This window comes from Nannobrachium achirus (assembly GCF_963921795.1).
Source record: "Nannobrachium achirus genome assembly, chromosome: 19".
Taxonomy (NCBI): Eukaryota; Metazoa; Chordata; class Actinopteri; order Myctophiformes; family Myctophidae; genus Nannobrachium; species Nannobrachium achirus.
This window is the reverse complement of record NC_137826.1, coordinates 61570909-61588548: the sequence shown is the minus strand read 5'-3', so window position 1 is coordinate 61588548 and position 17640 is coordinate 61570909. Positions and strand designations below refer to the sequence as shown.

General features: G+C 38.6%; 1 protein-coding gene across 2 annotated transcripts in view; it reads left to right on the top strand.

Moving 5' to 3' along the window:
* ncbp3 (nuclear cap binding subunit 3) overlaps nucleotides 1-17640 on the top strand; it is a gene marked incomplete at its 5' end in the record, with an annotated part of 58995 nt that overhangs the window by 21469 nt on the left and 19886 nt on the right. For both annotated transcript variants that reach the window (XM_080748914.1, XM_080748913.1), the window contains 3 exons: nucleotides 8208-8333; nucleotides 11178-11342; nucleotides 11574-11713. In XM_080748914.1, coding sequence (XP_080605040.1) covers nucleotides 8208-8333; nucleotides 11178-11342; nucleotides 11574-11713 — 431 coding nt within the window. The remainder of the gene's footprint in view (nucleotides 1-8207; nucleotides 8334-11177; nucleotides 11343-11573; nucleotides 11714-17640) is intronic.

Sequence of the window (17640 nt, the reverse complement as noted above, 5' to 3'; positions counted from 1 at the left end):
CAAGTAAGCTCCACCCTTAGATTTTCCACCATTTTGAGCAATTTGTAAAACGCTTAAACCCGTTTTTATCCTGGGATTTTCACGTCACGTGCACAGAACTTTAAATTGAAACATTCTTTTTGAATAATACAAATGCAGTTTTATGCTAATTATTCTTCTGCCTCTAAAGCTGGCAATACACTACAAGATAATCGGGCCCGACTGAATCGGGTAGAATTAAACACTACAGGATAATTTTTTCAGATTATTTTACCAGATAATCTAAACGGGCTCAGACTAGCCGTTTTGAACAGTCGGGCGCTCCGTACGCTACAGGATTCTATCCCGATTGAGTCGGGCTCGAACACAGCAATAATAAATAATATAATGAATACAAGATGCCACGGGGGCTGTTCTGAGAGCTGTGCTTTGCAACACGCACGCACACGCACATACAAACACATGACGTTATCCACTGACTCAACACACAACACCGCCTCACGCAACGAAAAAAAAAAAAGCTTCACTTTGACACGTTTCATGTACATCCAACTCTGACATCCCCTCTCTCCTGCGCTAAAGTGCTGCTCCGTCCTTCTCATGGTGCCTGTTTTATGATTAGTCGTATGACTGTGTAGCGCACCCAGAACAAGATCTCCAAGACCAAACTGTGTCTGTCCCGTGCCACGTTGTAGGCTTGTAGATCAGGATGGGCGTGTACTTCTTTGACTCGCAAGTAGAGATGGGATTTATGGTTCTTTGAAATGAGCCGGATCTCTGGGATCCGTTCCTTTCAAAGAGCCGTTCAAAAGACTGGCTCATTAGTTACTTTGTAGATTTTGATTATAATTACAAATAACTTCAACCCTGTATACATTTATTTCTGCCATATATAGGTAGGCCTTAGGGGTGGGCGATACTGGAAAAAAGCATTATCACGATATGCTTCATGCAGTATCACGATACACGATATTATCACAATACTGTTTTATGCGAGTTTTTAGGTTTATTATGATTATTAGACCCACACAGATATTCTATAGATAATCTATTCATTTTTATGATGCAGATAGAAAGATAGATAGCCTAATCTATGATTTTTTTAATGATAACATTCAGATTTTTGATTAAACAATTATAATTTTTTACCTCAAAATATTTACTAGTTGGTGTGATGATGGTTCAGGTCATTCAAATGGGTCCCAGAAATGTTTTATGGGTTCCCTTAAAATGTTTTTTTGAGTGTTGTGAGCTTGTAGATCGGCTATATTCAAAACAATTTGGCGGGACCTCTCTGGGGGTCTCGACCCACAGGTTGACAACAACCCATGCCTTACCATTGAAACTTCAGGGAAAACAAATTACCTTATGACCAACCAAAGTCAGGAGGTTTGTTATGATACAAGCTTTCTTTTTAGAGAATTACTCACTCATTATCATCCTAGCTTTTCGCTTTTCTACTAACAATAATGGCATGGTTTTTTTAACTAAGCCAATTATGTAATAGACGCAAAATAGACGCGCCGATTTCACCGCGATTCGCGACGACACACGCATGCATCAATGGTGAAAACATAAGCACTTTACAAATAGCTACTTGTTTGTAGTTAATAAAAACAGAAGCATGGATTTACAAGGTGATCTAAATCATCTCATCGATACTGCCAGAACACACCGCTATGGAGTGGAGACTCCAGCACAGCAGCTTTGCAAGCAGTGAGATGGCTGATAGCGATAGCAGGACGGATAAGTAGTTTGCGTCCTGTTAGTTTAATGCATCCATTATGAAAAATATGCTTCAAAGAATGCAGGCCAAGCTGCATCACTGCTTTACTAAGTCCCGTGAAAGTGAAACTAAATCGTGGACCACTGTGACTGTGCCGTGCTCCTGCACAATCACAACTCAGTCAGTGCTGTAGACACTGTAGCCTGTCTGCGTGCTGCCCGGGGGAGGGGCCGTGAAAGCAGGGGACAGATCCTCAAACTATATGACACGTTGAGCCGCGACACGTTATAGCTTGTAGATCTGTTCTTTTTGGCGAATTACACCACCGTACTATAGAAGTATAAATTAAGCAATAGAGCTGCGACTCACAGAACGTGCACTCGCTGTATCCAGAGCCTTGAGACTGTTTGTATCACAAGAGAAACGATACTCTGAAAAAGCATATCGTGGCAAAGCTGTATCGTCGATACGATAATTATCGCCATATCGCCCACCCCTAGTAGGCCTACATACCTGCCATTTGAAAATTGCCGATCTACAAGCTCACAATGACAATGCGTTGCATTGTGAGCTTGTAGATCGGCTATTTTCAAAAGATTTTTCTACATTTTATTCATTGGAAAATCTGTGAAACAGGACATTCTGCCTACTTTCTACTATTGGTACTCTGTAGGCTACTTTAATTAAATGTTGAATGATACCAATACGTTTGTACTTTTACTCAAGTATATTAACATTCCAAAAACTTCTACTTGTGGCAGAGTATTTCCACATTGATAGCAGTAGGCTATTTTCCCACCACTGTTCATTAGAAAGGAACGGCTCCCTACTGCGAACCGGATCCCATCGTTCATTTCAAAGAGCCGTTCAAAATACTCGATTCGTTCGCGAATGTCCCACCTACTTGCAAGGGATGTGTGCTGGTCGCGGTCTTTCTTCTGTTTGTTTGACTAGCCCTTACCCGTTCAAAGATATGAGCTCTGAAATGATGTGCAGTGTGTGGGTTATGGGGTGTGCACTGTGCACACAGTATATGAGGGATGGAAAGTAACTTTAACTGGTGCTTACATGATAAAATGTAGGAGCATCAATGTAAGAAATACCCGTTTCGTTTAATGGCTACAGAGATACTGTGTACCGATCTGCATGATTTTTGGACAACATCTGTAACAGGGCCAGACCCCCCCCCCCCCCCCCCCCCCACCTACACACACACACACACACACACACACACACACACACACACACACACACACACACACACACACACACACACACAGCTGGTTAAACATGTTGCCTCATGCTAGATGCAGAATAGATAAGCCTCATGCTAGATGCAGAATAGATAGTACACCATAAAAATGCTAATATACAGCATACGATTTGTGAAAGTGACAAACGGGCTTCACAGTTATGTCAGGTGTGTTCATATGCTAAACATGTTGCCTCATGCTAGATGCAGAATAGATAAGCCTCATGCTAGATGCAGAATAGATAGTAGATACACCATAAAAATGCTAATATACAGCATACGATTTGTGAAATTGACAAACGGGCTTCACAGTTATGTCAGGTGTGTTCATATGCTAATGGTGATGCAATTTCAGATCAATTGCTCCAGCCATTGAGGAGAAACACTGTTTCAGACAGACAGACACTCAGACAGACAGACTTTTGGATAATTATATGTTTGATATGTGCTGCCGTTGAGTTTTAATTTAAATCCCAATCATTCATGATACAACCTGATGGACGGACGGACGCTTTGAAAAGTGTGTCTGTCTGCGGGCGTGCGTGCGTGCGTGCGTGTGTGTGTGTGTGTGTGTGTGTGTCAGTGTGTGTGAGTGAGTGAGAGGCAGAGGGAGAGGTGGAGAGAAAAAAAAAGAGATGGATCTGTCACTCAGTCAGATGTATGCTCAGAGACTTGCGTCTATCAGCGGCTGCTGTACCTGTTTTCTCTCAGTCCCCTGCTGCTCTTCCAGTCTTCCAGACCAGTACTGATCCAGGAAAATATCAAACATGTTTTGTAGGGCTGTAATCTAGCCCTGTTTTAGGGATTCGAACTTCTGGGGGATTTTCCGAACGGACCATCGAAGATGGTTCGTTCAATTGAATAAAAACCGAACGTTCGAACCTTCGAACCATCGAACGTACTGTACCTTTAACCAGCTAAACAGTGTAGGAAATGTTTTAAATGCGCTGTTTTATCCATTGAAAACGCGTGGATGCATGGCCGCATTAACACCTAGGCTAACACTTGGAAAATCCAACCCAATCGGAGATAATGTTGCGCAGTTTGTTGACGGACAGGCTCAAAGTATAGCGGAGTTGCGTGTGTCGGAGCGCGTCGCGTTCGGGCTGAACTGGTCTCGATGGAACAACCCCAGAAATCGCATTATAGATCCATTAGGGGGTTGCAATGAAATCCATCTTTGCTCATGCTTAGGAGAAAGGCTGTTTAATCTTTGGGTGCATGGATGGGTGTTCGCTGTTCAAAGCACAGCAGCACACACACGTCTGTCTCTGCCCAGCTCAGCTGCTTTCACTCTACTGTCATCAAGCATGTGTGCGCGGCCCCAAATAGGAGCGGAATGGGAGCGGAGGACGGTCCTTGTTCGCTCCAAGCTGTTCTGGTGTATTTTATAACTACTATAACGGTCACCATTAACTGTTAGTGTTTACCGGTAGGCCTAACTTATTTCGTATTTGGCTATCTCTACTACTGTGATATTCTGAATAGGCCTATCCCATTATGATAATTATTTTTCGCGTAAAAAAAAGAATGAAAAAAAAAGAAAAAAACCTGAACCCATTAATTTCGAACTTCGATTGCCAACGTAACGAACGAACGTTCGAATCCCCGAAGGTTCGCTTGCAGCCCTAGAAAAGAGTCGGGCTGGCCCTGATCGTCCTCCGAGCCACTCGGCTGGGCTCCGAGTGGATCTGTGAGACCTCACGCTAGACGACATTCATGCCCGATTGTCGGGCCCGTTTCAGTCGGTGGCAGCCCGATTGTCGGGAGGGTAATTAAATAGCCCGATTATCGGCTAGTGTAGGGCCGCCTTAAAACATACATGTTTAAAACATACATGTTAAGTCACATTTTCATGATGAAATAGTGTAGAGGGTTAGTTCAAATATCACTGAAACCAATCTTACCCCAAATGGCCAAAGTGTGGCGTTATATCATTTTGAGCAGTTTGTAAAACGTGTTAGATAAACCCTAACCCTAACCCAATCTAAGGAGAAGGACCTTTATCTAACATGCCTATGAAGTGTTAGATAAACCCTAACCCTAACCCAATCTAAGGACCTTTATCTAACATGCCTATGAAGGACCTTTATCTAACATGCCTATGAAGTGCACACACAAAATAATAATAATAATAATAATAATTAAAGCTGCAAGCAGCGATGACCGGGCCCTCGCAGCTCTACCCACGTCACAAGGCCAGCAGCCAATCAGAAACCAAACAGGAAGTCAGCCATTTCGACTAATTAGTGGCGTTTTGGCGCATTTTTGGCCGTTATCACGGGTCGCACTTTAACGATAGTTTAAAGTTTTTCTCAAAAAAAAATTTGAGAAAAAAATTTTTTTGAGAAAAAAACATTTTTGAGAAAAAAAAATGTTTGAGAAAAAAAAATTTGAGAAAAAAAAATTTGAGAAAAAAAACATTTTTGAGAAAAAAAAATTTGAGAAAAAAAAAATTTTGAGAAAAAAAAATTTGAGAAAAAAAAATTTTGAGAAAAAAAAAATGTGAGAAAAAAAAATGTTGAGGAAAAAAAAAATATGACACCAGCCGCGAGTCTGTACGACAAACGGTTCATGAGTTATAGAGGCACTTCCTGTTTGGTGAAGGGCACTTCCTGTTTGGCGAAGGAAGCGTCAATTAAGGTTAAGGACACTTAGTCAAGTCATATGATACCAGCCACAACTCTGTACGATAAACGGTTGATGAGTAACAGCCAAAAAAAGGAACAATCAAGTATGGACCAATCAGAAGAGGGGGCACTTCCTGTTTGGTGAAGGAAGTTTGACCCTTCGCCACGGGCACGCCGTTTTACGAAAACTCACGATTTTGATAACTTTTCATCGTTAAGGTATCTTGAGTATGCCGAGCGAACTTGAAGTTGATCCGATTAACCCCCTAGGAGGAGTTCGTTAAAGTGCGACCTGTGAAAACGGCCAAAAATGCGCCAAAACGCCACTAATTAGTCAAAAGGGCTGACTTCCTGTTTGGTTTCGGACATGGCGCCAAGAGACTTTTTTGTGAGTCCTGACATGATACAGATTTGTACCGATTTTCGTACATGTAGGTGAAACCGTATGGTGGGGCTTGAGGCACAAAGTTTTGTAGGGGGCGCTATTGAGCCATTAGGCCACGCCCCCTTTATTTTTTTTTTAAATACGAAATTTTTCGCCACTTGTGATGTGTGTGCAAAGTTGCGCAACTTTTGGAGTACGTTTTGCGGCTCAAAAACGCGATTCATTCGGCGGAAGAAGAATAATAATCTTTGCAAATACAATAGGGTCCTCACACTGTGTGTGCTCGGGCCCTAAATATAGCTGCAAGCAGCGATAAAGTGGCCAAAAAGAGCCTCAAATCATGAACACAGCCTGCAATGTGTGTGAAATTGTGCACGCACAATCCCACTAGGTCAAGGAACAGATGGCACCCTTCTCACATTGGCCTGTTATAGCGCCACCAGGAGGCCAAAAAAACCTACCTGACCTGCCGGAGACCTGTCCTCGGAACACTGCTACTAGTTTTTCTTTGATTTCTTTTCCAACTTTTCTTGCTTTCCTACTTTTTCCTGGCTTGGCCACTTTATCACTGCTTGCAGCTATATTTATTATTATTATTATTAAATATGATTACATTATGAAAATAGCTGATCTACGAACGATCTAAAAATCATGTTGCTTAGTAATGTGTGTGTGTGTGTGTGTGTGTGTGTGTGTGTGTGTGTGTGTGTGTGTGTGTGTGTGTGTGTGTGTGTGTGTGTGTGTGTGTGTGTGTGTGTGTGTGTGTGTGTGTGTGTGTGTGCGCGCGTCTGTGCATGTACGTGTGTGTGTGCGTGCGTGTGCATGTACGTGTGTGTGTGCGTGTGCATGTACGTGTGTGTGTGTGTGTGTGTGTGTGTGTGTGTGTGCAGCGGTTCCTAACCTGCGTCTAGAAGCTCTCCATGTGTCTAACTACTGTACTCTCCATGTGTCTAACTACTGTACTCTCCATGTGTCTAACTACTGTACTCTCCATGTGTCTAACTACTGTACTCTCCATGTGTCTAACTACTGTACTCTCCATGTGTCTAACTACTGTACTCTCCATGTGTCTAACTACTGTACTCTCCATGTGTCTAACTACTGTACTCTCCATGTGTCTAACTACTGTACTGTCCATGTGTCTAACTACTGTACTCTCCATGTGTCTAACTACTGTACTCTCCATGTGTCTTAACTACTGTACTCTCCATGTGTCTAACTACTGTACTCTCCATGTGTCTTAACTACTGTACTCTCCATGTGTCTAACTACTGTACTGTCCATGTGTCTTAACTACTGTACTCTCCATGTGTCTAACTACTGTACTCTCCATGTGTCTAACTACTGTACTCTCCATGTGTCTAACTACTGTACTCTCCATGTGTCTTAACTACTGTACTCTCCATGTGTCTAACTACTGTACTCTCCATGTGTCTAACTACTGTACTCTCCATGTGTCTAACTACTGTACTCTCCATGTGTCTAACTACTGTACTCTCCATGTGTCTAACTACTGTACTCTCCATGTGTCTTAACTACTGTACTCTCCATGTGTCTAACTACTGTACTCTCCATGTGTCTTAACTACTGTACTCTCCATGTGTCTAACTACTGTACTCTCCATGTGTCTAACTACTACAGCGGTTCCAGTAGTAACAGTAACAGTACATGTGTGTGTGTGTGTGTGTGTCTAACTACTACAGCGGTTCCAGTAGTAACAGTACATGTGTCTATTCTAACTACTACAGCGATTCCAGTAGTAACAGTAACAGTACATGTGTGTGTGTGTGTGTCTAACTACTAGTGGTTCCAGTAGTAACAGTAACAGTACATGTGTCTATTCTAACTACTACAGCGGTTCCAGTAGTAACAGTACATGTGTGTGTGTGTGTGTCTAACTACTACAGCGGTTCCAGTAGTAACAGTAACAGTACATGTGTGTGTGTGTGTGTGTGTGTGTGTCTAACTACTACAGCGGTTCCAGTAGTAACAGTAACAGTACATGTGTCTATTCTAACTACTACAGCGGTTCCAGTAGTAACAGTAACAGTACATGTGTCTATTCTAACTACTACAGTGGTTCCAGTAGTAACAGTAACAGTACATGTGTCTATTCTAACTACTACAGCGGTTCCAGTAGTAACAGTAACAGTACATGTGTCTATTCTAACTACTACAGTGGTTCCAGTAGTAACAGTAACAGTACATGTGTGTGTGTGTGTTTAACTACTACAGCGGTTCCTAACCTGCGTCTAGAAGCTCTCCATGTGTCCGGTGTGGACGACATGTCAACACAGGACATCTTTGATTACTTCAAGGAATATCCTCCTGCTCACATAGAATGGATAGACGATACTTCCTGTAAGTACCTTACCTTCACTATATATACCTTACCTTCACTATATATATACCTACCTACCTACACATATATCCTCCTGCTCACATAGAATGGATAGACGATACTTCCTGTAAGTACCTTCACTATACCTTACCTTATCTACCTTCACTATTATATACCTTACCTTCACTATACTGTATACACCTACCTACCTACACATATACCTACCTACCTACCTACCTACCTACACATATATCCTCTGCTCACATAGAATGGATAGACAATACTTCCTGTAAGTACCTTCACTATTATATACCTTACCGTATTTACCTTCACTATATATATACCTTACCTTACCTTCACTATATATATACCTTACCTTTACTATATATATATATATATATATATATATATATATATATATATATATATATACACCTACCTACTGTACCTTACCTTCACATATATAAACACAGCACAAAAAGAAAGGAAACTTGATTCGTTCCATTACATCTCCCCTTTAATAATACCAATTTGTATTGTATTTTATATCATTTTCATTGTTGATTTGTCCCCTTTACAACGAGGTACAGCTTGTAAGGATCAGGCATTCGAGGCATGAGCTACACAGCCAAACGTGTGGGTAGCGCTGAAAGTTTGCCAAAATGGCTTGCAATTCTGTTCTGCTGGCATTTACTCTCGTGTTGGGCTTCCCTGACACTGAGCTTAACATTAACTCTTACCATGCCACAGAGGTAGATTGACGTAAATGGGCCAAAAGCCGTCAGTGCCAATGACGTATTTTGACGTATATAATAAAAATTGATTATTTTTTTCATTTTTTTTTTTTTTCAAAGATGTCAAAATGACCTGAGATCAGAGAGATGCTTTTCTCTGTTTGTGTGTTGGCTCCCTCGTTTAGCTGATTGAGAAAATGTGTGTCCATTCTAGTGGATGGACACTTTTTTTGATTCATTCAGCTCTATCTCTGGAACCATTTGTCTGATTGACAAAATTATTTTTGCCACTGAATCACAACAACTGTGTCTGTTTCTGTGGGGAAGAAAATCTAAAAAAAAAATATTTATTTTTTCATTGCATAGTAAAGAAAAACATCAAAATCCTGGCACAGGGACCTTGGGGCCATTTTGGCCTGGCATGGAAAGTGTTAACAAAGTGTAAAAATGGCCAATATGTGTTGTTTTTTCTTTTCCTTATTACTGTGGAAGAGTGCAATCATTCAATGCTCCAAGCAACAAAGGTGAACACCAAAAGAACAGTATTGCAGGCCTGCCAGGCCATTTTGACCACACGTTTGGCTGTGTTGTTCATTCCACGAATGCCTGATGCTTACAAACTCAATCTCCTTGGAAAGGCGACGAATCAACAATAAAAATGATATAAAATACAATACAAATTGGTATTATTAAAGGGGAGGTATAATGGACACATATATATATACCTTCCTACCTACACACATACAGTATATACCTTCCTACCTACACATATATATACCTTCCTACCTACACATATATATACACCTACTTACCTACACATATATATACCTTCCTACCTACACATATATATACACCTACTTACCTACACATATATATACCTTCCTACCTACACATATATATACACCTACTTACCTACACATATATATACCTTCCTACCTACACATATATATATACCTTCCTACCTACACATATATATACACCTACTTACCTACACATATATATACCTTCCTACCTACACATATATATATACCTTCCTACATACACATATATATACCTTCCTACCTACACATATATATACCTTTCTACCTACACATATATATATACCTTCCTACATACACATATATATACCTTCCTACCTACACATATATATACCTTCCTACCTACACATATATATACCTTCCTACCTACACATATATATATACCTACTTATCTACACATATATATATACCTTCCTACCTACACATATATATACCTACTTAGTACTTACCTACACATATATATACCTTCCTACCTACACATATATATATACCTTCCTACATACACATATACCTTCCTACCTACACATATATATACCTACTTAGTACTTACCTACACATATATATACCTACTTAGTACTTACCTACACATATATATATATATACCTTCCTACCTACACATATATATACCTACTTAGTACTTACCTACACATATATATATACCTTCCTACCTACACATATATATACCTACTTAGTACTTACCTACACATATATATACCTTCCTACCTACACATATATATACCTACTTAGTACTTACCTACACATATATATATACCTTCCTACCTACACATATATATACCTACTTAGTACTTACCTACACATATATATACCTACTTAGTACTTACCTACACATATATATACCTACTTAGTACTTACCTACACATATATATACCTTCCTACCTACACAAACCCACATACACATACTGAAGCAGTAATCCAGTTAATACTCATTTTAATCATGTTTTACTGACAAATAAAGAAAAGTCTTATTATTTATAATAATATTAAAGTTTAATCAAAGAAATAAAAGTGTTATTATTTATAATAATACTAAAGTTTAATCAAATAATGAAATAAAAGTGTTATTATTTATAATAATACTAAAGTTTTATCAAATAAAGAAATAAAAGTGTTATTATTTATAATAATAAATAAAGAAATAAAAGTGTGATTATTTATAATAATACTAAAGTTTAATCAAATAAAGAAATAAAAGTGTTATTATTTATAATAATACTAAAGTTTAATCAAATAAAGAAATAAAAGTGTTATTATTTATAAAACTAAAGCAGTGAATGGGTGTTTGGTCTCCTAGGTAACGTAGTGTGGCTTGATGATGTCACTTCCTCCCGGGCGCTCATCAACATCAGCCGTATGCCCGACCCCAAGGTCGTTGACCCCAAGGTCGTTGACCCCAAGGTCGTTGACCCGGAGACAGAGGTCAAAGAGTCAGAGAACCCCCCGCCCCCCCACAGAGAAGGTATGGTGTGTGTGTGTGTGTGTGTGTGTGTGTGTGTGTGTGTGTGTGTGTGTGTGTGTGTGTGTGTGTGTGTGTGTGTGTGTGTGTGTGTGTGTGTGTGTGTGTGTGTGTGTGTGTGTGTGTGTGTGTGTGTGTAGGTACATGATGTGTACATATATGTGTATATATTTATGTATTATGATGTATGTATACGGTGTGTGTGTGTGTGTGTGTGTGTGTGTGTGTCTGCAGGTACAACAGGCCACACCTCTGATGATGATGATGATGATGATGGTGATGATGAGGAAGGGCAGGTGGAGGCAGGAGGGGAGGAGTCAGGAGAGAAGCCCCCACCCCCCACCTCTGACATCACTTCCTGCCCCCCCACCCAGGTAAACACACCCACCTCTGACATCACGTCCTGCCCCCCCACCCAGGTAAACACACCCACCTCTGACATCACTTCCTGCCCCCCCACCCAGGTAAACACACACCACTTTATCTGTTAGTATGCAGTCTGACCCACAAAATGAAAACAGTTTGTTAAGATGACATCATGATGATGACAGCCTACTAGTCATTTATACCAAGGTTTATACCATTGCATTATGTGTGTTATATGTGACTTATGTTACCTCCAATTAGAGAGCTTCTGCTGGGCACAGATTTGGTATAGAATATATATAGAACACACCTACTGTACATCAGACTATCTCATATACTGTACAGTAGATAGTTCATATATAACCAGTGGTCCAGACTATCTCATAAGTGTACAGTAGTTAGTTCATATATAACCAGTGATCCAGACTATCTCATATACTGTACAGTAGTTAGTTCATATATAACTAGTGGTCCAGACTATCTCATATACTGTACAGTAGTTAGTTCATATATAACTAGTGGTCCAGACTATCTCATATACTGTACAGTAGTTAGTTCATATATAACCAGTGGTCCAGACTATCTCATATACTGTAGGTACAGTAGTTAGTTCATATATAACCAGTGGTCCAGACTATCTCATATACTGTAGGTACAGTAGTTAGTTCATATATAACCAGTGGTCCAGACTATCTCATATACTGTAGGTACAGTAGTTAGTTCATATATAACCAGTGGTCCAGACTATCTCATATACTGTAGGTACAGTAGTTAGTTCATATATAACTAGTGGTCCAGACTATCTCATATACTGTAGGTACAGTAGTTAGTTCATATATAACTAGTGGTCCAGACTATCTCATATACTGTAGGTACAGTAGTTAGTTCATATATAACTAGTGGTCCAGGCTATCTCATATACTGTAGGTACAGTAGTTAGTTCATATATAACCAGTGGTTCAGACTATCTCATATACTGTACAGTAGTTAGTTCATATATAACCAGTGGTCCAGACTATCTCATATACTGTACAGTAGTTAGTTCATATATAACTAGTGGTCCAGACTATCTCATATACTGTACAGTAATTAGTTCATATATAACTAGTGGTCCAGACTATCTCATATACTGTAGGTACAGTAGTTAGTTCATATATAACCAGTGGTCCAGACTATCTCATATACTGTACAGTAGTTAGTTCATATATAACCAGTGGTCCAGACTATCTCATATACTGTACAGTAGTTAGTTTATATATAACTAGTGGTCCAGACTATCTCATATACTGTACAGTAGTTAGTTCATATATAACTAGTGGTCCAGACTATCTCATATACTGTAGGTACAGTAGTTAGTTCATATATAACTAGTGGTCCAGACTATCTCATATACTGTAGGTACAGTAGTTAGTTCATATATAACTAGTGGTCCAGACTATCTCATATACTGTAGGTACAGTAGTTAGTTCATATATAACTAGTGGTCCAGACTATCTCATATACTGTAGGTACAGTAGTTAGTTCATATATAACCAGTGGTCCAGACTATCTCATATACTGTAGGTACAGTAGTTAGTTCATATATAACCATTGGTCCAGACTATCTCATATACTGTACAGTAGTTAGTTCATATATAACCAGTGGTCCAGACTATCTCATATACTGTAGGTACAGTAGTTAGTTCATATATAACTAGTGGTCCAGACTATCTCATATACTGTAGGTACAGTAGTTAGTTCATATATAACCAGTGGTCCAGACTATCTCATATACTGTAGGTACAGTAGTTAGTTCATATATAACCAGTGGTCCAGACTATCTCATATACTGTACAGTAGTTAGTTCATATATAACTAGTGGTCCAGACTATCTCATATACTGTAGGTACAGTAGTTAGTTCATATATAACTAGTGGTCCAGACTATCTCATATACTGTAGGTACAGTAGTTAGTTCATATATAACCAGTGGTCCAGACTATCTCATATACTGTAGGTACAGTAGTTAGTTCATATATAACCAGTGGTCCAGACTATCTCATATACTGTAGGTACAGTAGTTAGTTCATATATAACTAGTGGTCCAGACTATCTCATATACTGTACAGTAGTTAGTTCATATATAACCAGTGGTCCAGACTATCTCATATACTGTAGGTACAGTAGTTAGTTCATATATAACCAGTGGTCCAGACTATCTCATATACTTTAGGTACAGTAGTTAGTTCATATATAACTAGTGGTCCAGACTATCTCATATACTGTAGGTACAGTAGTTAGTTCATATATAACTAGTGGTCCAGACTATCTCATATACTGTAGGTACAGTAGTTAGTTCATATAGAACCAGTGGTCCAGACTATCTCATATACTGTAGGTACAGTAGTTAGTTCATATATAACCAGTGGTCCAGACTATCTCATATACTGTAGGTACAGTAGTTAGTTCATATATAACTAGTGGTCCAGACTATCTCATATACTGTAGGTACAGTAGTTAGTTCATATATAACCAGTGGTCCAGGCTATCTCATATACTGTAGGTACAGTAGTTAGTTCATATATAACTAGTGGTCCAGACTATCTCATATACTGTACAGTAGTTAGTTCATATATAACCAGTGGTCCAGACTATCTCATATACTGTAGGTACAGTAGTTAGTTCATATATAACCAGTGGTCCAGACTATCTCATATACTGTAGGTACAGTAGTTAGTTCATATATAACCAGTGGTCCAGACTATCTCATATACTGTACAGTAGTTAGTTCATATATAACTAGTGGTCCAGACTATCTCATATACTGTAGGTACAGTAGTTAGTTCATATATAACTAGTGGTCCAGAGTATCTCATATACTGTAGGTACAGTAGTTAGTTCATATATAACCAGTGGTCCAGACTATCTCATATACTGTAGGTACAGTAGTTAGTTCATATATAACCAGTGGTCCAGACTATCTCATATACTGTAGGTACAGTAGTTAGTTCATATATAACTAGTGGTCCAGACTATCTCATATACTGTACAGTAGTTAGTTCATATATAACCAGTGGTCCAGACTATCTCATATACTGTAGGTACAGTAGTTAGTTCATATATAACCAGTGGTCCAGACTATCTCATATACTGTAGGTACAGTAGTTAGTTCATATATAACCAGTGGTCCAGACTATCTCATATACTGTAGGTACAGTAGTTAGTTCATATATAACTAGTGGTCCAGACTATCTCATATACTGTAGGTACAGTAGTTAGTTCATATATAACTAGTGGTCCAGACTATCTCATATACTGTAGGTACAGTAGTTAGTTCATATAGAACCAGTGGTCCAGACTATCTCATATACTGTAGGTACAGTAGTTAGTTCATATATAACCAGTGGTCCAGACTATCTCATATACTGTAGGTACAGTAGTTAGTTCATATATAACTAGTGGTCCAGACTATCTCATATACTGTAGGTACAGTAGTTAGTTCATATATAACCAGTGGTCCAGGCTATCTCATATACTGTAGGTACAGTAGTTAGTTCATATATAACTAGTGGTCCAGACTATCTCATATACTGTACAGTAGTTAGTTCATATATAACCAGTGTTCCAGACTATCTCATATACTGTAGGTACAGTAGTTAGTTCATATATAACCAGTGGTCCAGACTATCTCATATACTGTAGGTACAGTAGTTAGTTCATATATAACTAGTGGTCCAGACTATCTCATATACTGTAGGTACAGTAGTTAGTTCATATATAACCATTGGTCCAGACTATCTCATATACTGTACAGTAGTTAGTTCATATATAACCAGTGGTCCAGACTATCTCATATACTGTACAGTAGTTAGTTCATATATAACTAGTGGTCCAGACTATCTCATATACTGTAGGTACAGTAGTTAGTTCATATATAACCAGTGGTCCAGACTATCTCATATACTGTACAGTAGTTAGTTCATATATAACTAGTGGTCCAGACTATCTCATATACTGTAGGTACAGTAGTTAGTTCATATATAACTAGTGGTCCAGACTATCTCATATACTGTAGGTACAGTAGTTAGTTCATATATAACCAGTGGTCCAGACTATCTCATATACTGTACAGTAGTTAGTTCATATATAACTAGTGGTCCAGACTATCTCATATACTGTAGGTACAGTAGTTAGTTCATATATAACTAGTGGTCCAGACTATCTCATATACTGTAGGTACAGTAGTTAGTTCATATATAACCAGTGGTCCAGACTATCTCATATACTGTACAGTAGTTAGTTCATATATAACTAGTGGTCCAGACTATCTCATATACTGTAGGTACAGTAGTTAGTTCATATATAACCAGTGGTCCAGACTATCTCATATACTGTACAGTAGTTAGTTCATATATAACCAGTGGTCCAGACTATCTCATATACTGTACAGTAGTTAGTTCATATATAACTAGTGGTCCAGACTATCTCATATACTGTAGGTACAGTAGTTAGTTCATATATAACTAGTGGTCCAGACTATCTCATATACTGTAGGTACAGTAGTTAGTTCATATATAACTAGTGGTCCAGGCTATCTCATATACTGTACAGTAGTTAGTTCATATATAACCAGTGGTCCAGACTATCTCATATACTGTAGGTACAGTAGTTAGTTCATATATAACTAGTGGTCCAGGCTATCTCATATACTGTAGGTACAGTAGTTAGTTCATATATAACCAGTGGTCCAGACTATCTCATATACTGTACAGTAGTTAGTTCATATATAACCAGTGGTCCAGAGTATCTCATATACTGTAGGTACAGTAGTTAGTTCATATATAACTAGTGGTCCAGGCTATCTCATATACTGTAGGTACAGTAGTTAGTTCATATATAACTAGTGGTCCAGACTATCTCATATACTGTAGGTACAGTAGTTAGTTCATATATAACCAGTGGTCCAGACTATCTCATATACTGTAGGTACAGTAGTTAGTTCATATATAACTAGTGGTCCAGACTATCTCATATACTGTAGGTACAGTAGTTAGTTCATATATAACCAGTGGTCCAGACTATCTCATATACTGTACAGTAGTTAGTTCATATATAACCAGTGGTCCAGACTATCTCATATACTGTACAGTAGTTAGTTCATATATAACTAGTGGTCCAGACTATCTCATATACTGTAGGTACAGTAGTTAGTTCATATATAACTAGTGGTCCAGACTATCTCATATACTGTAGGTACAGTAGTTAGTTCATATATAACTAGTGGTCCAGGCTATCTCATCTACTGTACAGTAGTTAGTTCATATATAACCAGTGGTCCAGACTATCTCATATACTGTAGGTACAGTAGTTAGTTCATATATAACTAGTGGTCCAGGCTATCTCATATACTGTAGGTACAGTAGTTAGTTCATATATAACCAGTGGTCCAGACTATCTCATATACTGTACAGTAGTTAGTTCATATATAACCAGTGGTCCAGACTATCTCATATACTGTAGGTACAGTAGTTAGTTCATATATAACTAGTGGTCCAGGCTATCTCATATACTGTAGGTACAGTAGTTAGTTCATATATAACCAGTGGTCCAGACTATCTCATATACTGTAGGTACAGTAGTTAGTTCATATATAACTAGTGGTCCAGACTATCTCATATACTGTAGGTACAGTAGTTAGTTCATATATAACTAGTGGTCCAGACTATCTCATATACTGTAGGTACAGTAGTTAGTTCATATATAACCAGTGGTCCAGACTATCTCATATACTGTACAGTAGTTAGTTCATATATAACTAGTGGTCCAGACTACCTCATATACTGTAGGTACAGTAGTTAGTTCATATATAACTAGTGGTCCAGACTATCTCATATACTGTAGGTACAGTAGTTAGTTCATATATAACTAGTGGTCCAGACTATCTCATATACTGTACA